Genomic DNA, 23,713 nt, shown 5'->3' with positions numbered 1-23,713 from the left:
GTTAAAATAGTCAGAATATGAGGAAAAATAGGGATAACCATCAGTAATGAACTTATTCTAGTTTCAGTATCTCAGTAACTCCTGTAATCTTCCATATAATTATATCTAGCATCATACATAAAACTGCTTTGAGTTTTTTTTGTTTTTTTTTTTTAGGACTTCTTTGTGTACAGCTACAATTTGCTAGAGAAAAGACAAACCCTGAAAGACATTTGGAGAGTCATTTAGAGACACCAAAAGAGAAAAAAAAGAAAAAACCCGCAACACAACAATGCTTTGCATGGAAGAGAAAGGCACACAAAAGCATTAAAAAAAGAACTTATTAAGAAAGAACTTCAAATATAGGATCTCATCACAAGATTTAAACTACTCCCTTTAAAACTTTCTGATTTAAGATTCTACTTACTTGGTTACGTGACCCTAATGAGATACTCTGTTACTGCACTTGCAAATGCTTAATTTTTGAGCACAACAATAACGGATAGTTCTTATTTTCGTTAAGTGGATTTGGAATGGATTAAGGGAGTAATAATAAATCTCTCTAATATCACCCTGTAGAGCATCAATATGTGGAAACAAGCCCAGCACAAAAGCGTGTGCACAAGAGATCAGAACATTTCAGTTTTGCTAGTAAGAGAGAACATTTATTTGGGTGTGTGCCTCAATTCAGTCCCACAAGACAATAAATACTGCTGTACCCTTTAACTGAAATCAGAAATTTTTGTGTGTGTGATTTCCCCTGTATCAGGGATTCATCTGGTAATCTAATTTAATCTCACTGCTTGAGGGTTTATTTCACAAACTAAATACAACACTGTGTTCTTGGATGTCATTCACCTTTCATCTGGTTTACGCTTGAGTGAGCAGAAATGAAGCAGGTTTTGAGCTACTTTTTTATTGCTAACTGCTGTTTTCTTTTTAAGTTACAGAAAATTAAAAACAAATATTGTGGTTACTATGCCAACAGTGCCTATTGATGCAATGTCTTTGTCTTCCTGTCTTGCATGTAGTATCCTTTGGTGACTCACTTAACTTCAACCAATAACTCTGCAGAACACATCATTTGCTGCTACATGCTGGTATTCTTCTCTGAGTCCTCTTTCAGCAACACTGCCACAAGAGATTTTCAAAGCTAGCATTTTGCAAAAGAAACAAAACAGGTATCTAGGAATTTATATAATTATAAAAAATATTCAGGGATTCAGGCAGAAAGCAATTACTTGACATTCTTAATTCTTTAAAATGTAATGCATAAAAGAAGTCAAAACCAAACTGGGAGGATGAAAACAGGACTGGTCAGAAGAGTCAGTGATGTTGGGAACTCAGAAGAGTCCCAGGAGATCTCCTGAACACATTCTTGAGCTCAAGTCAGAGATAAAGAGTCTGACAAATAACATATACAGTATGTATCAGGCAGGCCTGAGCCAAGAGCACAGTGTAGCAGCAGGTCAGCAGATTTCTTTGTCCTTTACTCAGCTTGCTTTAAGTCACGTTTTGTGCACTACCATTTTTTCTAAAAACAATTGTTAGATTAAAACATTACTGTCTTTCCCAAGAAGACTGTTGCTGAAACAAGGAAACACTGATGTCATTTCTTGCTTTGCATAGTATGTCACAAAGTCCACTCTGGACTTTCAGTTTTCCAGTTCAACCAAGATGTCTCTGAGACTGCTTGTTCAACCCTGAAACACTGGTTCTATCCTAAGGATTGGTATCTGCTTGGTAAACACCAGTTATTACAAATTCTCTTTCACATATTTCATATTAATCTGAATGTTTTCCAAAGTCTTTACTACCATTTAAGATGTTTGGTTAATTTTCTGTATATTGTCATTGTTCAGGCTCTGAACAACACACTTCCATGTAATATGTGGCTGCAGTGCTTCCCACTGACCTTTCAAACGTCTGTTCCCCACACCAACCAGGCAATACTGCTACTCCATTTCCCAAAGTCCATGATCTCTGCAGCTCCTGGGCCAGCTGGGTGCTGCACATGACCATGAAACCAGAAGATGCTGCCCACTTGTGCACTCAGAAGAATCAGTGCAGCAAGTTGTGAGAGGTGGGGAAATGCAGCACAAGATGGGGGGGGGGGTGTGTAAGGAGAAAGAGAATGTAAGTACATTAAAGGATTCTGTATCATAGCGAATCAAATGAAGCTGTTCTGTACTGTTCAGTACTCAACAAGGCAAACAATTTCCATTAACATCGAAGCCACTTTTCCCATATGAAAGGAGACAAATTGATGACAGGATACTAAAGTGGACCCGTAAATACCACCAGCCAGCATGGCTGGGGATAATTTGTCTCTGGAAAATGTGAAAAGAGAAAGGACCTAAAGAGAGAGGGCCATCCCCTCCCCAAAAGAAAAGTGTTAGCAAGAGAGGAATAAGTGAAGCATCTTTCTCTGCATTCACACAGCAGCTTTTGCTGACAAACTAGAGAGAGGAGATGGTGAAAAAAGAGGCATGTGTGAAAAAGCAAAGAAAAAAGAAAAAAAAGGACAAACTTCTCCCTGAAGTGAGCTGGAAAAACAATATACAGGGTCCTTCCTCAGCCATGCTGAATGCAACTTGATGCAATATGGCAGTCATTGAAAATATTTCTGTCTTTCCTTTTTGAATTACAATCTATCTCTAATTACATATAGGTGGTGGACTGATGTTAAAGCATGGCAGCTCCTCATCAACAAATCAACAAAGAGACAGCTCAGAGCAACAGTGACCTGCTCCAAAAAACATACTATGAAAAGACCATATTTCTTCTCTACAGTGTGTGTATCTTCTGATAGTACACAATAGTACTGAGGTCAAGGCAAATGTCCCTCTTGTCACACTGCATACATTACTGCTTCCTGTGTAATATGTAGCCATGCAGTTGTCTTACTGATTTTCTGAAGCAGTCCTGGAACTCTTACTAATTCTTAAATATTACACTGGATTTTATTTTAGCTGGAGTTGGACTAAATCCTAAAAAAATATCAAAGATCCATATTATGCCTTTCTCCAAATAATTTGATTTACTCTAATTCTAATCTAATGTTTAAGCAGGTTCTGTGTATTGGTAACCCTATAATGGCACCACTTGTGTTCCTCTTTGATATTAGACTTTCTGCTAAAAATATACACTTTTGCACATGACTACATTGTATTTCTTGACACCTTTTATTGAGCAGAGTGGTAGAAGTTCCAGTTACAAATATTGGCATAAAACTCTGTTCTTTAACCTGTACAGACCAAGAAGTACCAAGAGAAGAAACAGAAAGTCCTACTCACTCCGGGGGTTCTGTAGGGGAAAAGAGCCGGTGCTGCTGGAAGGGGGCAGGGAACATTTCTGGCAGATGCACTCCTTCCCATTAAAAGTTACCCGGTCACCTGCAGGGAAAGGCAGCCTACAACAAAGGAAACAACAGCAAACAGATTACAGTCCGACTTTTGTCAAAGTATTTTCCCAGGAAGGGACTGATAATTACTCTCATTTCTTCTTTGCTCCTCCAGATATCATTCATAATTTTTCAGTCACCTCAAGGCTGAAGCACTGAAAACAGCAAGCAGACAGTTGCAAAAGCAGATGTTATGGCTACTTAAGAGAAAAATATCAGTAACAAATACTGTACACTCAAGTACAAATCCTTGTGTATCTAAGAAATGTATCAGCAAGAGTTGATCACAAACAGGATCAGTTACAGAATGAAACAGTAACAGGCAAATGCAGCTGCTTTTATGTTGATAAAATGCTGCATGAGAGTGATGAATTTTATACATTAAAAAATAGCACTTGTCCTCCCAATTTTGATTGTAATCTAAGTCCTTCTCTTAATCTGTATGCTCAGAAAGCAAATGTTGCTGAAAGCCCATAGGAGAAAAGATAATCCCATAAAACTGAAAGCATCTACACCACCTGTTTGTTTCACTCAACAACAGCTCTACTTACACATAATTAAACCTTTCCTTTTTATCAGTGTCCTTAAAACAAAAGCTTTCGACTGTAACCTCTCGTCTGGGCACAGAAACAGTTGAGGTTTTTTCTCTAATAGGACCAGATGGACAAATCACTTCATAATGCAGCAAAGGATGGTGAGGATTTAGAAACACATTTCACTCCACCCAAAGCTCATGTCCAACTAAATCCCACACGAGTTATCAAAAATTAAGTGGGGCACAAACATAACACAGGCCTTCTCCTCGTGGTGATGTCCATCTGATCAGAAAATTTGATTAACATTTCATTAAAACTCTGCATGGCATTCCCCACCAAACACTGTCAAATTCATGCCAATTGACAAGTTGTCTTCACTACAAAAGCTGCAGATACTTCTTGCTATGCATAAACATTATTTTGTTTCCTAGAGCTCAAGAGTGGCTTAGTTTACATCTGTGCTGCATTTAAAAGAAAATTTTTATTGCTTAAGAGAACAAAAGCAGTATTGTCCCTCCTTTCTAAATAATATTACCAAAATCTATTTTAAACAGCTAACTAAGTCTTCAGTGTTGTCATTAATATTGGATTATTGGCATTACTTTAAAAATTATGAGTTTAAACACTGTTATATCTTTGAATACCTGATAATGAATTCTGCTTTTCAACTTTTTTGCTTGTTTGTTTTCAGTGCTGACTTAATACTCTAAGAATTTGCCACCTTCTTACTTAAATAAATTTAAGATACATAAAAAAATATTTAAAGAAAATAGCCTTTAAATTTGTCTTGCTCTTTCACAAAAGTAAATGCTCCTTGTGTGATTCTGGTCCAAACCGACCCAACATCATATTAGTACAGATCCAGGAGTCCTAAACTTCCACCAGTTCAACAAAGGATTTTCTACCATTAATTTCACTCACTAACCTGACCAGAAGCAGCCAACCCTTTCTCTACTTTAAGAGACAGGATGTTATGGAGTGACTGAGCAGCAAGTCTGCCCTGTCTTGCAGCAATCCAGCAGCAGCACGTTCCCATGTAATATATCAAAATCAAAATAACAATAAAAAAATATTCCTTTTAGGTCCTATCTTTTATTGGCAATGGATTTTTTTACTGCTTGAAGTCACAGAGCCTTCATATATATGTAATAATAGAAGGGTTTCATGAACTTCACAGAACAGTGGAGACTGGAAAAAAACCTCTGGACACAAACTCACATTCATTTGAATAAAAAATATCAAGCAGGATACACTTCTATATAGTTAAGGAAAATCAATGACCAGTTACAAAAAACTGTCTTAAAATAGAGTGATATAACTCACATACTATCACAATTTTCTACTGCTAATACGAAAGACAATTTGATCCTGGTTTTAGTTTAATGGAATGCTACAAAATCAAGTCTAGAACTAAGCACCATTCATCAGCCTGGAAAGGCACAGACCAAGGAATTTCAGTTGTTTTGGAACTGAGACGAGTTTTAAACTTACCTCCTATGTATCTTTAGGTAGACATCTCATCTTGATTTACAGAAACACGTATATTTATTACAACCACTAGTAATCTATTTTGAATTAATCTCCCCACAAAAACAGCAACTTGCTCCACAGATGCAATCCCACAACTTTCCCATTATCTTTCAATCTTGTGCAGAGTTGTGTGACTTAGTCAAGACATTTCCATCAAGCTGCCATACTTTTTATGGAAAAAAAGACTGGGACTCAGCTAATGACCCAACTGGACTTTCATGAGATGTCTCAGTAGAAAAGCAGGCTCTCACTCTTAATAGTACTGCAGATGGTGACACCTTGGATGCTGTGAATGTTTTACCACTTTAAAGAAGCACTGCAACTACTGAGAATTCTTGTACCTGTATATTAGAAGCAGATGCAAAAGGCAAAATTCATTTATTTTTTAACTCAATTATCTACCTAACAAAAATACATCTGGACTTCCACCTGAACTCAGAAGCCCATCTGAAACAGATGCACCAAGTATCAAGTACTTGTTACTGGTTGATGAGTAGCTCAACATGAGCCTGCAACGTGTGACCGCAGCCTAGAAAGCCACATTCTGAGCTGCATCACAAAGAAGCATGGCCAGCAGACGAAGGGCGATGATTCTCTCCCTCTGTACTTCTCTTGTGAGGCCCAATCTGGAGTACTGTGTCTGGAGCCTCCAACACAGGAAAGTCATGGAGCTGTTGGAGCAAGTCCAGAAGAGGGCCATGAAGAGCATGAGAGGGCAGGAGCATCTTTCCTATGAAAACAGGCTGAGAGCTCAGGTTGTTAAGCCTGGAGAAGAGAAGGCTCTGGTGAGACCTTGTAACGGCCTTCCAGAACCTGAAGAAACCCTGCAGGAAACTTTGTCAGGTACTTTGCACAAGGGCATGGCATGGTAGGATGAGAGGGAATAGTTTTAAATTGATTTAAGTTAGACACTAGAAAGAAATTTTTCACTGTGAGGGTGGTGAGACACTGGCACAGGTTGCCCAGAGAAGTTTTGTCTGCCCCGTCCCTGGAAGTGTTCAAGGGGACCTCCCAGAGGACCAAGACAGAGCAGGTAGATGACACCCACAAATCATGCTAAAGCTTAGAGTCACCACAGCATGCCACAGAGGCTCCTTGGGGCTGAGCATGGGGGGAGGCTTTCCTACCCCATAAACAGTTCTGAAGTGGTCTCGTTTGCTGAAAGTTTAGTAACTGTTTACTGTGTCCTTCTATTCAGAGGGGACAGGGTGACAATTTCACTTCTCTATAAAGCTTTCCCCTCGTTGATTTTTTAAACCCACCATTAAGTCTCCGTGTTTGCCTCACTGTCTTCTTCACTGGGAATCCAGAATTTGCACACAACACATTTGTCAGTATTTCTCTAGACATCTGACCTCTCCCTTTCACAAGCAGCCCTGCTCAAGGACTTCAGCACCAATATGAGTGAAGATGTAAGAGAAGGTGGTAACAGTCAATTAACGAGGTTTCAGTTTCTGAGCTCTTGAACTTGTGCACTATACATAGAATTGTAGGTTAAAAGCAGCATATCTGCCTTTGACTATAATGATATCTCACAACCAGTCACCCACTGAACACTGTTAGGGGTGGGGTTTAATTATCTACTTCTCCTTTTAAAAATATTCAGTGTAATTTTCACAGTTGGATAATCTATTTTTAAAATGAGAATTAAGAGCATCTTTAAAGCAGCTCTCTGAAATTACTTGTAGGAATTTAGTACATTTTCTGTGATTCATTTTCCAATTAATTTTATTTCATCCACTTGCCTACAATATTTGTAAATCCAGGAAGAATTGGAACTCACCACCACAACTATATTGTAAAACAGCAAGCCACCATTAGCCTAATCCAAGCTAACTGTGTGATGAGACAGAAAGGTCTGGTCCTGGGCTTGTCTTTCTCTGCACCATGCTTCAACCTATGTAGCTGTGGGCAAATCACTCAAGCTTTCTGAACCAAAGGAAATTTTTTTTTTTTTCTTTTCCAGAGCAGATGGATGGCCTTCTGTTCTTTACATTGCTGACCTGCCTCTGTGGCTGAACACTCAACTAAATTTGATATAAGAAAATTAACAGAAGAATATGGTCAGGGTTGTAGGGAGAGCAAAGCTATTAATTTCAGCAGGAGACTGCACTTACACTGGGTCAGGTGTAATGTTACACTGCAATCCAAGGACCTACAGGATCAAATTCTTCTTTAACTTGTACCTGGTACAATCACATCTCTCAGGATTGCTCTGTAGGTCCAAATTTGACTCAGGACATTAAGCCTGATGAGACAAAGTGGACATTACTTGCTATTTACTGCCTTCATGAACATCAACAAGGTCAAATGCTAAGTTCTGCACCCAGGGAGGAATAACCCCTTGCACAAGTACAACTCAGGGGTCATTTAGTTAGCATAAAACAACATGGGCAGACACCAAGTTGAACATGAATCAGCAGAGTCCCCATGATGAAGAAGGCCAGCTTTCATATCAGGGGAGATCTTATTGCTGTCTAAAACTACTCAATAATGTGGATATGAAATTGGGGCCAGAGTCTTGCCAGAGGTGCAGAGTAAAGGGACAAGAGGCAGCAGACATAAGCTGAAACATCAGAAATGCCAACTCACTGTCACTGTCAGAAGAAAAAAAACCCTGCCATAAGTGTGCTCAAATGCTGCAACAGGTTTTTCCAAAGAATCTGTGGAAGATATTTAAAATCTGATGTAGGCAATGCCCTCAGCAACCTTCTTGAACCGGACTTGTTTGGAGCCAGGGGTTAGACCACAGGACCTCCACAGATCCCTTCCATCTTACCTGACTCTAGGGCAACAGGCATGCTCCATGCACAAACCTGAAGCACAGACAAGGAGGACTCCTTTGTTCAGGAAACACTATCTATTGGTAAATGTATTTTAATTTTTTCTTCATCATTTACATGTGGCAAAAACCTGTATTTTTCCTACCTTTAATTAAAAGAATACTGAAATTAAAGGGATAACAATTATATGCATTCTTCCAGCTGGGTGAATAAACAAAACCTCCAACCTTTCTGATTTCATTAAACCTTAATACCAAACCCCAAATTTTTGATACCCCATCCACACAATCCATCTGTAACATTGAAATCAAATATAGAGTCTAGGTGTAGTACATTATGCAGATCATATATGTTACAGTCTGCATAGACATTTTAATACACTTCTATAACATTGACACACTGAGACTTCTCCTGAGAATTTCATTTTCAAAAATATTATTACAGGAACAATTCCCCACTGTTTCTGAAAGATTCAGCTTCCTGCCCTTTCACATCCTGCATAAGACACTTGAGGGATCTGTACAGTCATGTCTCTGAAAGCCAAATTAGAACTAAATGCATAGTTTTAATAAAAATTAGCTCATGTTGCTACAGATAGCCTTAGTTTTCTCTGTCTTTCTATTTACTTTTACAAACATGTGAACCTCTGGGAGGAAAGGTCTTTGGCAACTCCCTGGAGAATGCAGCCCCCTTCTACTTAATAAAGCTGTAAGAAGATTGCTCACTTGCTTCCTGGGAATTCCAAGAGAGCAGTTAATCTGCAACATATTTCAATCTATGTTGTTATTCTCTCCTCATTCCTAGGTTTAGTCATTATCATCACAGAACAGCAGAAAGCAAGTTTCACTGGACTGTGAACAGCACTGAAAGAAGAAGGGACTAAGCTCTCAATCTTAAGGCCAGCAGAGCAAACATGCAATTGAAATCTGAATTTAAGAGCCACCTGTTCAACACCAGAAAGGGAGAAATAATCACACAGGACAATATGGTATACTATAGTGAAATGAGGCAACCAGGTGCCACTAATTGCCAGGTAGTGGGCATGAGCTTGTGTTAAGCCCACCTGTGCCTGATTAGGGTGGGCCCCTACTGCGCATGAGCAGGATTAGGGGCCAATAAAGCTCACTCCTGAGGAAGCCAAAAGGGAGGCCGCTTTTGGAGCAATAGCACTGATCCAGGCTAGCCAGCCCTGAGGGCAATAGACTCAGAGCACTATTCATGAGTTTCTGCTGGAACACCTGGTTGGACCTTGGAGTGCCGTGCCCTAAAAGAGGTTCGTCTTGCTACATCTGGTGGAGAATGCAGGCATAGACCTCAATCTAGCCCGTGCTCAGACGAATCAGAAGAAAGGGAGCTAGTCTGGCGCAAACTAGCATTAGCAGAAAACCCAAGGAGTCGGGTAAGAAGATCCACTACCTTTCCTTCTCTACCACTGACTGACCAAGAAAAAAAAAGGAAAGATGGGGTTGTCAGCAAGCACCCCTGTTAATGAGAAGCTGGTGACATGGGCGAAGGACCAAGAACTCTCCTCCTCCCCATCCTCTGCAGCTGCATGGGAACTTTGGCAGGAGGTCAACGACCTGTTGGGAAGCCTCCATACTCAAGAAATAAATAAAAACATAACCGGATTAGGCGGTACATGGGGAGTGGTGATCAATGCCCCAAAAGAAATAAAAGCCGAGGCGGAAGCTGCCATCACCGCCATTGCAGCACTTCCGCCAAAAGCTAGCATTGATACTACAGCACCACCACCAGAAGCAGGATCCGGTGTTGTCCCCACAGCACCTCCGCTACCCACCCCTCCTCCTGAGGGTGGAAAAACCCGGAAGGCGTTCTTAGGACTAAGGGACAACAGCCTTGCCATTAAGGGCATGACAGGAAAGTCGCACCATTCTATAGCCGAGTTTCTATCAGATATCGGGCCGGAGGAAGAAAAAGAAGCACCTGCTCCGAGCACCGAAAGAAACGAACAAAAGAATGTGAAGATGCCGACAGCCCATGCCCCAGAGATGGGCGGCCCCAGCTGCTGCTTGAAACCACCCCTACTGGCACCTCCCAGTTCAGAAAAAGAGCATGGGAAAGAAGCGGCCACCCCACCAGCTGCACCCATCGGCCTGGAGGACAAAATAAAAGCCCTCCTGGAACAAACAAATCAGGCCGTGAAATCTTTAGAAAAAAGGATGACAGACATGGAACGACACTCATCTTTCCATAAATATCGAGACCCACCCACCCTCCCTGATGATGATGATGAGGACATTCCAACCCCGTTGTTATCAAGACAAAACAACCAAGGCATCAAAGGTGCTGATAAACCCCGACCCGGAAGATGGTCTGGTTTCATCTGCGATGCCATTCTCAAAGGGGATTGGGAGGCCAGCACCATTGCTTGCCCTGTTCTGCACGATAACAACGGGCCACCTTAATTCGAACAGCACAGTTGGAAAACCTTACAGCAAGCCAAGAAGACCCTGAGAGAGGAAGGATTAAAATCAGAGTGGTCAGGCCGTCCTGGATTGGCTTTTCACCGCCGACACTAATTGCCCCCATGACTGCCGCAATCTGGCCAGGTACCTGTTCACCCCTCCCAGCAGATTGTCTGGGCCAAAGAATGGGAGCACCTGGCCCAAGTGGAAGCAAATCGCCCTCAAGCACCCGGGGATCCGCTATTAGGGATAACCACCGAGATGCTCATGGGCTCAGGACGCTATGCAGATGTCCAAGTCCAGCTCCAGTTCCCGACTGTGCTCCACCACGTTGCTGCGCACCTAGCCCGCCAAGCCTTCTATGTGGTCCCAGAGCCTACTCCAGTCCCTTCATTTACTGCCATCAAGCAAGGGATGAATGAGCCTTTTCAACATTTTGTTGACAGACTCTGGCAATCTATCATGGCTCAATCCGAGCTGGGAGCAGAGCAAAAGGAATCCATGTTCAAGCTACTGGCGTTTGAAAACGCAAATCCGAGAATGAAGTCACTGTTCTCCACTTTACCAAAAACGGCTGACATCTTGGAGATGCTAGAGGTAGCTCTAGAGGTTTGGGTGCCAGGGCCACCCAAACACAACAAAACCAAGGTATGGCCGATGCCTTTGCCGCCGCCCTGGAACCCACTCAAAAGCTCCTCGCGGCAGTTGCGCAGAAACTAGACAGAAGGGAAAATCGAAACAGAAGGAGAAATCGATCAAGAAAATCCACCCCTGTCTGTTTTCGATGTGGAGCCACAGGCCAGTCAGAAAGAGCTTGCTCAGCCATAATGTGGTGTGACTGATGCCAGAGAGGCAACCACAACAACCTGGCATGCAGGTTTGCAAAAAACGGAAGGCGCGGTGCACAAGGTCCCCGTGCCATGACACAAGTAGCCAGGCCAGCGCTTTACACCAGCTCCCCACCCCAGCCACAAGGGGAAGCCTGGGCATCGATGTGCCCTCAGCAATAGACATTACCCTCATGACAACACAGGTACACCGGATACCGACTGGAATTTATGGACCAATATACCAAGAAGATAGCACGATTGGAGCCTTACTAATGGGCCGTTCTTCCACTGGAGTTGCAGGACTTGTTGTGCTCCCAGGAGTTATAGATGCAGATTATACAGGGGAGATCATGATTACTTGTTTTACATTAAGCCTCCTCTGATAATCAAAGCAGGAACCCGGCTAGCACAACTGGTCCTCCTCCCAAAAATGAATCTGGGAAAGAACGCCCCCGTGGCATAAGGCAGTCAAGGCTTTGGATCTTCTGGAAGCACTCTGGTAACCTTAGTGCAACAGAAGAAGACGAGGCCCATCATAATTGTAAAGCTGACCTCTGGAAAAGAGGTCAAGACCCTTTCCATGATGATGGACACCGGGCTTGATGTTACAATAATCAACCTTAATGTGCGGCCTCATCATTCGAAACTTATCACTGCCCACGATGCCGTCCAGGGAATAGGTGGTGGTTCCAGTCCCCTTCACGCCCTTAAACCCATGCAATTACAGTTTCCCAAAGGACAAGCAGTGACCGTACGTCCCTATGTGTTGCCGTTACTGGGACAACTTGGAGGGTTGGTTGGCAGGGAAGTTATGAGCCAACTAGGGGCTGTTCTCTCTATCCCTGAACCCATCCAACCCCCTCAACACTTTTAATAAGGGCCACTGCAGAAGTGCCACCAACTCCCAGACTGCAATGGAAGACAGACAACCCTGTCTGGGTGGAGCAGTGTCCCCCATCCAAAGAGCGGCTAGAAATCGCCAACCGTCTGGTAAAGGAGCAGCTGGACGCAGGACACATCCAGCCGTCTGTCAGTCCTTGGAACACACCCATCTTCATAGTTCCAAAGAAGACAGAAAAATGGCGATTACTGCACGACTTGCGCAAGGTCAACAACCAGATGTTTGCAATTCCATGGGAAGATGCAAAAGGGATTGTTAAAGCATGCCCTTAGTGCGCAAAATTTGGTCTTTCCCTAGGACTGGGAGTCAATCCACGTGGGCTGCAAGCAGGAGAGATCTGGCAGATGGATGTCACCCACGTTCCAGAATTCGGACGACTCAAGTATGTCCATGTGACCATAGACACATTTTCAGGCATGCTTTGGGCGACAGCTCAGACAGGGGAGAAGGGTTTACATGTGGTCCGTCACCTGACCAATTGCTTTGCTGTTATGGGGGTCCCTCAAGTAGTAAAAACTGACAATGCGCCTGCTTATATAGGCAGAAAGGTCAAGCAGTTTCTTGCTACTTGGGGAGTAAAACACATTACAGGGATCCCTCACTTGTCTACAGGCCAGGCGATAGTGGAAAGAGCTAATCGCACCCTGAAGACATATTACAAAAGCAAAAAGACAGCAAAGACATGGACCCACAGATGCAGCTTAGCAAAGTGCTTTTTACGCTGAACTTTCTTAGTCTAAGCCGCGATTTCCAACAACCCCCCCGTGTTACTTCATTACTCGTCCCAGAAAATCAACCGCATGCCGGAAGTCCAAATCAATTACAAGGATCCATTTACAGGTCCATGGGTAGGGCCCAAGCCGCTACTGTTTACTGGAAGAGGTTATAGCTGTGTCTCCACAGACTCTGGACCTCTTTGGGTACCCAGTAAATGGGCACGCCCTGCCGCGACCAGATCATTAATTGACAACGATGCATCACCCAGCAGCTCAAACTGAACAACCTTGCTGAATTTGCGTGTTTCGACATTGTATACTTTTGAACTTCATATATTTTTTGTCTTCCTTTAAAAAAAAAAAATAAACACAAATACAACAAAAATGACAATTTCTCCCTTTTTTTTATTGTTGTTTTTTGTTGTTGTTGTTGTGTGTTTCTATGTACTTATTACAATTGTCACGGTAGTCCTTCACAAAAAAAAAAGGGGGGGGGGGGAATGTAGTGAAATGAGGCAACCAGGTGCCACTAATTGCCAGGTAGTGGGCTTGTGTTAAGCCCACCTGTGCCTGATTAGGGCAGGCCCCTACTGCGCATGAGCAGGATTAGGGGGCCAATAAAGCTCACTCCTGAGGAAGCCAGGGAGGAGGCTAGCCACTTTTGGAGCAATAGCACTGATTCAGGCTGGTCAGCCCTGAGGGCAATAGACTCAGAGCACTATTTGTGAGTTTCTGCTGGAACACCTGGTTGGACCTTGGAGTGCCGTGCCCTAAAAGAGGTTTGTCTTGCTACAGTATACTGTGCTTTTAATAGTTTCGCTCTAAAATACAAATTTTTTTTTTGGTAATCGACCCATGGCAGCCCTTAGCAAGAGCAGGAGAGTCCCAAGGAATGCTCAGGGATCAGTTGGGTTTCTGAAAGATAAATTTTTTCAGAGAGGAAAGCAGCAACACAGAAGGCACCAGCGGATATGGCTTTTGTCTGTGATTCTGGGCCATGTGGCAAGCAATAATACTACAAGCTTCAGGAAACAACTGGGCTTGTGTTTTTGCCACTGCTCCATTCAGCTGTATACACGTAAGATTTTCTCATTGATCTGACTATCTAAAGCAATACACACTTCCCAGCCCTTTCTATTTAAATATTCTCTAAAAAATATATAAAAAAAATAAGACTTTCTACTGTGACTGGTTTACTACTCAGTTCAGGGACAGTTTAAAAGCAGTACTTGAGAGCTACAGAAATACAGGTTATAAAATTGCCATTTAATGATCCTGTGCCACCCTGGAGACTCTTGTCACAAGTGCAAAGTGCCTGCTGCTGCCAAAGTTTTCCTGGTGAAGCTGGCAAGAGCCTTGCTTGGTTTCCATGGTTATTCACCCTTACATCCAACACAATCACCCTTATTCATCCAACACATATGTAAGTATTTCCAGGACCTTTCTTTCCTGTAGGAAATGTCTATAGGAGTTTCTTGGAAAGAGCACTGTGAAACCTCAGCCTAAATCTATTAACATTATCTACCCTGCTTGCTGGAAACTCAGCCACTGGCATTGTCATCCTTTGTAACTTAATTCAACAAAAGACAAAATAGCAGAAACTAAGAAAACAAAGCAACACTCAGGGCAAAAGTTCTGACTGTAGAGACAGTTTCTCAAGTACTTTGGAAACCTCACATATAAGATACCACGATACATAAACAACTGGGGAAAAAAGAGGCACTCTTCTTAAGAAGTGGATAATAGAAACAGAACCTTTCTTTCCACCTTTGGCTTATGATTTTGAATACCTGGCACTGATCTTTCAAAATCTAGTTTTCAAACGAAACACAGGTTCATGTAGAAAACATACCTGCAGACAGCACACACAAAACAGTCTGGGTGATAGGTTTTGCCCAGTGCTGAAACCACTTCTCCCTCAATGAACTGATCACAGCTGAAGCACCGTGTGCCATAGAGTCTCTGGTAGTCCAAAGTACAGATGTAGTCTCCCTGTCTCACAAAAAATCCTCCTTGAGCCAGGTCACATCCACAAGCTGCAGGAAGAGAAAAGGCAGACTCAGAAGGCTGGAAAACAAAAATTCACTCTCTAAGATGATGCTGATTTTTCACCTATGGTCAATATGGTTCCTAGTCGAATACTTAAGCACTTCAATATATATGGGCTTATTATCACAGAACAGCTGTGCATCTGAAAAACATTACTTTTAAAATAATTACCTTGTTGATGTATTTTGTACACTAATAGTTTGGATTAATTCCATATAAAAATACTAACCTCAGTGCTGAGGCTGCTAGTACAGACTTAAGGCTTGAGGTACCGAGTTCAGAGCAAGGATATACAACACCCATCACATTCAAAAGGTTAAAGGAAATGCATAAAGGATATAAAGTGTCAAAATCTGAAGCACCAACATTACAAAGAATTCTCTCAGACAGATCTTGATTTTTCTCCAAGGTGGGATGCACATGGCATCTGCTGTATACTTGCTGTACACAGGTTTACACAAGGATCTTTTTTCAAATGAGATCTTATGTTTACCTGATAAATATCACTCACCAAGCTTCCTGTCTTGGTATCACCCTGCACATCAAGGCAATGCCCTATCCTGAACACTGAATAGCTTTAGGAGTATTTTTAAGCAGTGAATAAATAAGTGTTTGTCTCCTCTTACAGAATTTGGCAGCAAGCCAGTACCTAGGCATGCTGTGAGGCTTGAGATGGAAGATATTCACATCATTTTTCATGATGCGTACCTCAGGATGAATTCTCTGACAACTCAGTTATTCCACTCATTAAGATGCACTGCAGTTACCTCACACCAAAATAACACCTACAGATCTGAGGGGTTCCTCTACTTGCCTAGTAACATGCTACCTTTTTTCCCCAGCCCAGTGTCTGTAACAGCACCTGAAACACTGTCATTTATGCTATGTGGTTTCACAGTCAATATAACTCCATAATTCTTTATTGCCTACAGCCAATAAAAATAAACAGCAGCAATAGCAATAAACTAATGCATAAATTAACTTTAAGTATGCTGCTAACCTCCTGTGGTATGTTACCAGTATTCCATTTGCACAGGACAAATATAAAATGCATCCCTATTTTCCCTGCTGGTAAATGAGCCTGCTGAAAGTATAAAAAATTTTTTGCAGTGTGCTGGAGCTGAAAACCCGGAGAAGCTTGGAGGATGCTGCACTTTGCTGCTGCTGCACACTGCAGCAAGCCATAGCAGTAAAATGCATTGGTCTTTCTGTCAGACTAACAGTGACATTTGGCCAGAAAACTGAGCATTTTGCTTATCAACCTGCAACTGCATATATAAAACCTATTTTTTTGTTGTTGTTCCATTTGTTGCCTGATGTGAGCAACCAGGCATGAATCTAACACAGGAGAGGCAGAGTCCCTGAAAATAAAAGAAGAATCAAAGACCCTTTGTTAAATGTTGTTACAGAGAAAACAAGAAAAAAAAAATCTTTGCTTGCCCTGACCTAAATAAGTTTTCTTGCTCAGAACTGTGGTTTTATGTACATTTCAAGTATTTTCCGCCATCCTGGAGATGGACCCTGGTGGCTGACTGAAATCCCACGAATGACACATAGCATGCTGCTGATATAATTCTCTTTTGGCAGCTAAAGTGCATGTCTCCATACACCATTGAGCACACTCTCCAAAAGCCTGTGATTATATCTGGAACATTTCTCCTGTCCACTATGCCTGTGATAAGCAATAGCAACCATCTGGTAAACTTCCCCCACTACAGCTTTGACTTCTGTCTGACTTGCAATTAATCTGAAGCAGTCTAAGCCCATTTCTAGAAGATAACTGCGACTGTGATGCTCTTTCTATTGCACCCTCTGGTGTGGATGAGTCCAGGTGGCATTCATGACAGTGTTGGGGAAGTCTTCCCCATCTGGAAGCTTGATGGCTATGCAAAGTCTGCATGGGAATATCATCTCATTCACCCTCTTGGTAAATTTGGACCTGAAAATTCTATCTATCTACAGGTCTGTCTACTCTGTCTACAGGAGGCAGCAGCAAGACAGAAGAGTTCTTGCAATGGTATTTAATCTATATAACCCAGTCATTCTTCCTGGGCAGGAAGATCATATGTAAGTCCTTCCAAGCAGACGTCCATGAAATCAAGAATACTCAAGCCTGTCAGTCACTGGCAACATTTCAGCTATAATATATGAAAAAACAGCTATAATATGAAAGGCTGGAATCTCACTTGATTTTGTTATGGTCCAGGGTAAAACAAAAATAAGAGTATGCAGCACCTGAAAAGCCTGGTGCAGACCTGCTAGTCCCTTCCCCAGCTCCCAGCAACTGCAGGAAGGCAGACACTTCTACCAGATGAATATCAGAGCAAGTTTCTGGGGCGGGTAAGATAAAAAGAACTGTGGGCTATCTATCCTATTCATCTTACAGCACTTCACCATGCATGTGTAGCACTGATAAAGGTATAAAGGATACAGCATACAGCACATCTACAAAGGCTCTCAGGCTAGACTGGCCACAATACCCTTAAATTAATTTGTGGGGTACATAGTTCACTGCACAAAACCCCTTAGAGACTCACAATGTTGTTATGAGACCGACAAAATATTAACAACTCAGCTTTACTAATTAAAATGAGGGAGAGTTTGCAGATTATCCTGTGCATTTGAGGCCTGTAATTTCACTCCTACATATCTAGTACGTTTTGCATTAGAAAGAGAGTTTCTATTTGCCAGATTCCTTCTGGAAACTAGAATTTTCCAGTAGCTTTAAGACAGTGTTACTATCCTCTAAAAGCTCTCCAGTAGTGTTATGGGTAAGAGAGAGATCCTCACAGCATTTTGTATGTGACTGTTCCCTGGAAAAATGGGAAAATTGACCAATTTATGTTGAGTCATTATTTTAAGGAATCAGTCTGGTCATTTTTAATTTACAACCATGCTAAAGAGATTTAAGAAACAGACTAATGTGTTTTAAGCCATTTTCTACCTAATAACATCTTAAATGTTTGTGATAAAATACTGCTGCCATTTGCCAGAATTATTAAAACAGTTGGGGCTTGGTGTGTTTTGTTGCTGTTTGGTTTGGGGTTTTTTCATTTGTTTTTTTGTTTGGGGGTTTTTTGTTTGGTTTGGTTGGTTTGTTTTGTTTTAAACCTAAGCATCTAAAGCGAAAACATTAAATATTTTCCAATTTTTTCATAATGATGCTTTGGGTGCCAGTTACAGGTTTGCAAATCAAGTGCCTGCTCTGCCTGTGCCCAGCCATGGCAGATGGGCTCATGTTAATGAGTCGCAGAAATCAGGAGGTGGAGAAACACCACTGTGACAGTGATGAATTTTATGCAACAATTCCTTGGGTCTCAATGCAGGCTCCACACCACTTTAATGCACTGAAATGCCCAATAACAACTACAGCATGCTGGCTGTGCCCCTGCTGTATCCCCATGTGAAAGAACATGAATCAGACAGAACGTTTCCATCCATAAAGGCATCTTACACTGATGTTTCTTGCGTGGGGAAAAACTTTACCCTAAGAAGAGAATTTGAGTAATTGAAAAGAATCACGAGCTTTCATGGATGTGACATTATCTAATGTGGGATGAAATTATGTAGGCTTAAAAGTGCTTTAATTTAATAGTAATTTTAGTACCTGCAAAGCTCATCACAGAATCATTCTGATCGAAAAAGAATCACAGAATGCTAGGGGTTGGAAGGGACCTCAAAAGACCACTAACCTTCAAGATCATCTAGTCTGACCATCAACCTAATTCTGCCCACCATTAACCTAACTCTGCCAAGTCTATGTTTCAAGCACCACAACTACAGAATCTCAATTTTTTTTTTCATAAACATAAGGCACAGTTTTTCGATACAGTTTTGTCCCAGTTGTACTTTGATTTCAACCAGGATAGGTTTTACTACATTTATATGGTGTCTTTGTCTAAATCTACCTCAGCATTCCCATCATGGTTAAGCACCTCTACCAGGTAGCTCTTCCCAGCGAGGATTTGGTCCTCTGCAATGGAAACATTTTCTGCACATGGCTGTATCTGTTGTTTGGATTGTTCCCTAGAAGTTTCAGCAGTTACTTATTTAAAATTCCTACCGATGTTTTAAAGTAGCCCTTAACTTTCTAACATAACTTCTCCATCTTTGGACTAGAAAGATATAAGGAGAAAACCAAAACAACGAAAAGACTAAATAAAACCTTATTTATCAGTAAGAAAGTAATGCAGGGTTATTATGCTCTGGGTATAAAGTAAGCATGTATAGCTTTACTATGCCCTAAAAACCTAAAACCCCAGAAACTGTGTGTCTTTAAATGAGATAAATTAAGTTGGAAACCAGAAATAACAGAAGCCTGGCTTCCTGTAGTGGATAATTAGATAACCTTTACTGAAATACCAGCCAGATATTCCTTTACCAGACTTCGCAATCTGGAATCCTTTCCTGGCCTTTTCACCACACTTCAATAAGGCATAAATTCATGAAAAATACTTTTTAAAAAAATACATCAGACTCTGAATGAAATGTATGTCATAAAATATAGCTTTTGCTTGAGTACCAATGTGATTGGTAAATGACCAATACATAAGGGGTTGCAGAAAGTTATTTATTAATGAAATGTTGCAACAAGAATGTGAGTAAAACAAAATAAAAATTAACAATTACTTTGTGAGAGTTCATTAACAAACCAAATTTTTTGTTGCACTATATTTATTGGCTTGCTTTTAGAAAGTTAGCATCTAATTATTTTTAAATATTAAGTTTTAAAATCTCAAAACCACAAGATAAAACCAATGGCTTTTGCATTAAATAACTTTTGCACAACTTCTATTGTCATTATTATCATCATTATTTTTTCAGTGGGATAAAATATTAAATTAAGTTGACATGGGTAAAGGCAACCCTAAACCCCCCGTCCTGTCCAAGCCAGACTGAGAGTATTGCATTGGAAGTGTAGTTTTTCCCATTATACTGAGTTAATATGTCCTGTGACTTCCAACTCTTACAGTACTTGCAAAATAATGGGCAGGTTGATCAGAGCACCTGATGAACAAGAGCCCCCAGGCTGCATCCCCAGTGCCTAAGATGCCACACATGCCACCAACTGCTACCACTTTGCCAAAAGCTGGGACTCGGAAATCTTACTAGTGAACTTCCAGTAAATGACACCCATTTGGAAATGTGAAACCCCATAGCTATGTTCAAACACCAGTCCCTCAGATTACTCAGCTTAGCTTTTAACATACTTATTTATATCCTAGCACATACATATGATCTAACCAGTCACTCCTATTACCAAGTTACTTGATGTTTTTATCCTTTTCACCAAATATTCTGTCTGGTTTAGTGCTTCATATCAGTATGGCTTCATATTTACTGACATAACTCTGGGTTACATTGCATGTTCTTATGAAAAAGTGGTCCCAAAGTGATGTATCCAGCCTCGGGTCCTAGCACAATTCCAAGGAAATTGTAGTGCTAAAAGACTCAAATACTGACCCACAGAACCCCTTACCATATCACAGCAGAGAGAATCTATGGCATTCAAGCAGACCTCAAATACATCTAGACAACTTCTCAAGACATGGTCATTTGTAATTCTTCATGGACTCCTTGCCAGTTTGTGGTTTCTATCATTGTGTATCTATAAATACTGTGAGAAGGAACTTAGTTTTTTGCAGTTTTTCAGCTATCTAAAGTTTTTTTTGGAAGGCTATGGGACAGGCAACTTAGCAGCGCAGTGAAGGCAACTCACACATGGGAAAGTCAGTCTTGGGACTGTCCTGAGGCTGGCTGGATGCAACTGGAAAAAAAAGCAACTGCACTGCCTAAATTTGGGATCAGTGAAGTTTCAGAACCCACTTGCTGCATTTGCAAGTGACCTGGCAACCTCTGAAAGGAGATGCCCTATGAATGAAATGAAAGCATGGATTTATAATTGAATCTTGTTCCTTCTGTAGAAATTGTCATGTTTTATGATAGCAAATGATTAAAAAGGAGGCTTGTATTTTACCCAGATGATTATACGGAGCACGTAACTAGTGTGTTACTGAGACTTCATGCAGGCGACAAGACTCTTGGGTAACAAATTAGCCACTGAAAAACTAATTTGATAGTAATATGTGCCATAAGAACAGCTGGCTGTAAGAGTTGGAAGGATGTCTGTATGTGCTGTTTTGTGCTTTAAATACCATCCTGGTTCTGCAAGTGTCCAAAACATTTTTGTTATTTAGTATAGTGCATCTATGCTTATTTTTCCTGTGGAGCATCTTTGCAAACAATACAATTACTGAGTTGGACACTTATTGCTGTCTAATTAACTCATTAAAGACCTACTCAGATATTGAATACTATGTACTTAATCCCATGGGATTTATAAAGATATTTGTAACTGACAGATAATGGCGGTTTTCCTTCTTTGAGTTTCCTCTAAATAGAAATGGAAAAAGTCACATTAATACAGCTGGGACCAGAGCCATGTTCATATTTTCTAGGCTGTGTTATTGGGATCCATAAATGTCATTTGAAGTACTGCTTAATAATGAAGCAAGTTGTCCAGTAAACATCAGATCACTTATTTTTATATTAATAAATTATTTGAATGTTCAAAACAAATTAGATATTAGCACCTTCCAGCTAATCTTTCAAACAAGCAAGAACTAGAGAAGTGATCTGTTGATTCCCTGCTTCCTTGACTATCCTTCTGCCATTCACTGTGTGTCAATATTATATCACAAGGCACCAGTCTGAAGCAAATCAAGCAGCTCCCCCCAAAAATGAAAAAAATCACAGAGGGTCACACTGGGAGTCAAACACCACAAACCAAAGTCTGAACAGATGTGGCCATGGCCCTCCTCATGGCATCCATTAGAAAGCTAGGAAAGGGATACAGTCTGATTTTCTTTTTAAATGTTAATTCTCCTGTAACCCCACACTGAATTTCACTACCAGTTCTCCCAATCTGTTCTCCTTCAGGTCTCAGCTCTATAGTATACTCTATAGGTCTACAATAATTAAAATATACACCAGTTTTAGGATTAAAGATTCTTACAGTCTTACAGCAAACACTCACATAGTTTACAGTAAATCCTTTCAGTCATGGATTGCACTGTAAAATGTTCGTGAAGTTTCCAGGACCAAGTCCCATGCCCAGTGTTACCATGTTCCTACTCACAGGAACAGCTGTCACACTTACCTTTGCAAACAAAGCACTTAATATGGAAATATTTGTTCTGAACTCTCAAAACTTCTCCTTTGCATGGGTTTCCACAGGTATTGCAGAGAATTGCAGTACTTGATGGCTTCTCCAGTTGGCTATGTACAGCCTGGGGTTGTGAAACTGCAAGGAAAAATGAAAGAGCATTTTAAAGGCCATCAGATACATCACTGAAATTGAACCAACTTCAGCAAGACCAACCAATAATGACAATTAAAATCTGGGACAAAACAGGTCAAGAGAATCAAATAGTTTTAACTTCTGGTACTGGCCAGCACAGAAGAAAAGATCTGTTAAAGAGGCTGAGTCAAGCTTCTCATTTCATAACTTCCAAAGGTCAGGTCTGCAAATATCCACATGATCAAGTCTTGGGAGACTCTGCCTGAATTCCAAAAAATGCTTTGCTGAATTTTCTCTTCAATAAATCAAAGACTATAGAAAATTACTGATTTTATTCAAAATGCACTTAATAGGATTTAGTAACTATTACACAGTTAGGTACTGATGTTTAAAGTTCAAGCTAACTGCCTTTTTAATTGATTTTAAGACAGAAATAAACCTCTGTACATTTTTTGACTTCGTAATTCTCAAACAATTCTCTGTAAATACCACATACATCGAATGATTAATCAAAAGCTGCTGTCACTTTGTAAGAAAACCATGATTTCAAGAGACTAAATTTATCTATTTTAGTAAAATATAAAGGGACTTAAAAATTTGCTGCCACCTTGTGATTTAAATTAGAAATAGCACTTATCAGGCTGTTGACAAGAACGACTTAAATTGGAATCCCAATGTTTTAAGTGGAACAGGTGGGATATGACCTTATTCTTACGATTCTGCTGCAGTATTTGCACCAACTGTTTACCACAATGTACTGAGGAGCTTAGAGAGCAAATATCAGGGCAGTTAATGGTAAAGAGGCTGTATTACAATTCAATAGATTTGAGTTTTCCTTATGTGAAGAACAAATAATAGGAAAATATATCAAGCATTTTAAGTAAATTACATACTTAATAACATTCTTCTTCTGTAATGTGTCATGCTTATTCTAAGGTTGGATTGCTTACTTTAAAGTAATTGGTTTTTTCCTAGTTCTACCTTCAAAATAAATTTACCAACCAACCAGTCAGGCTAGAGCAACTTTTCATAGGCTAATACAATAAGTTTTAACTGGAATCAGATGTGTTTCCCTTCAGACTTCAGTCAAGGGATAATGCCACTGCTATGTAACCCTTGTGTTTCAACAACAGTGAAAAAAATAACTGGGAAAGAAATTTTTGTATGGGACTGCTGTAACAAGTTAAATAAATTATAGAGGCTGGGCTAGACTACGATTCACCAGTATCTTTATTTCTATTCCTGCTGTATTAGAGTTGA

At 40.7% G+C, this 23,713-nt stretch overlaps 1 protein-coding gene across 11 annotated transcripts in view; it reads right to left on the bottom strand.

Annotated features, from left to right (window-relative positions):
• The window catches only part of ABLIM2 (actin binding LIM protein family member 2), a 129,260-nt gene that overhangs the window by 69,746 nt on the left and 35,801 nt on the right, over positions 1 to 23,713 (bottom strand). For all 11 annotated transcript variants that reach the window (XM_071753419.1, XM_071753422.1, XM_071753412.1 and 8 more), the window contains exons 2-4: positions 22,313 to 22,456; positions 14,957 to 15,140; positions 3,276 to 3,391 (exon numbers count right to left, since the gene is read on the bottom strand). In XM_071753419.1, the coding sequence (XP_071609520.1) occupies positions 3,276 to 3,391; positions 14,957 to 15,140; positions 22,313 to 22,456 (444 nt within the window). The remainder of the gene's footprint in view (positions 1 to 3,275; positions 3,392 to 14,956; positions 15,141 to 22,312; positions 22,457 to 23,713) is intronic.

Source organism: Heliangelus exortis, chromosome 10, assembly GCF_036169615.1.
Source record: "Heliangelus exortis chromosome 10, bHelExo1.hap1, whole genome shotgun sequence".
Taxonomy (NCBI): domain Eukaryota; kingdom Metazoa; phylum Chordata; class Aves; order Apodiformes; family Trochilidae; genus Heliangelus; species Heliangelus exortis.
This window is presented reverse-complemented; position numbering and strand designations above follow the sequence as displayed.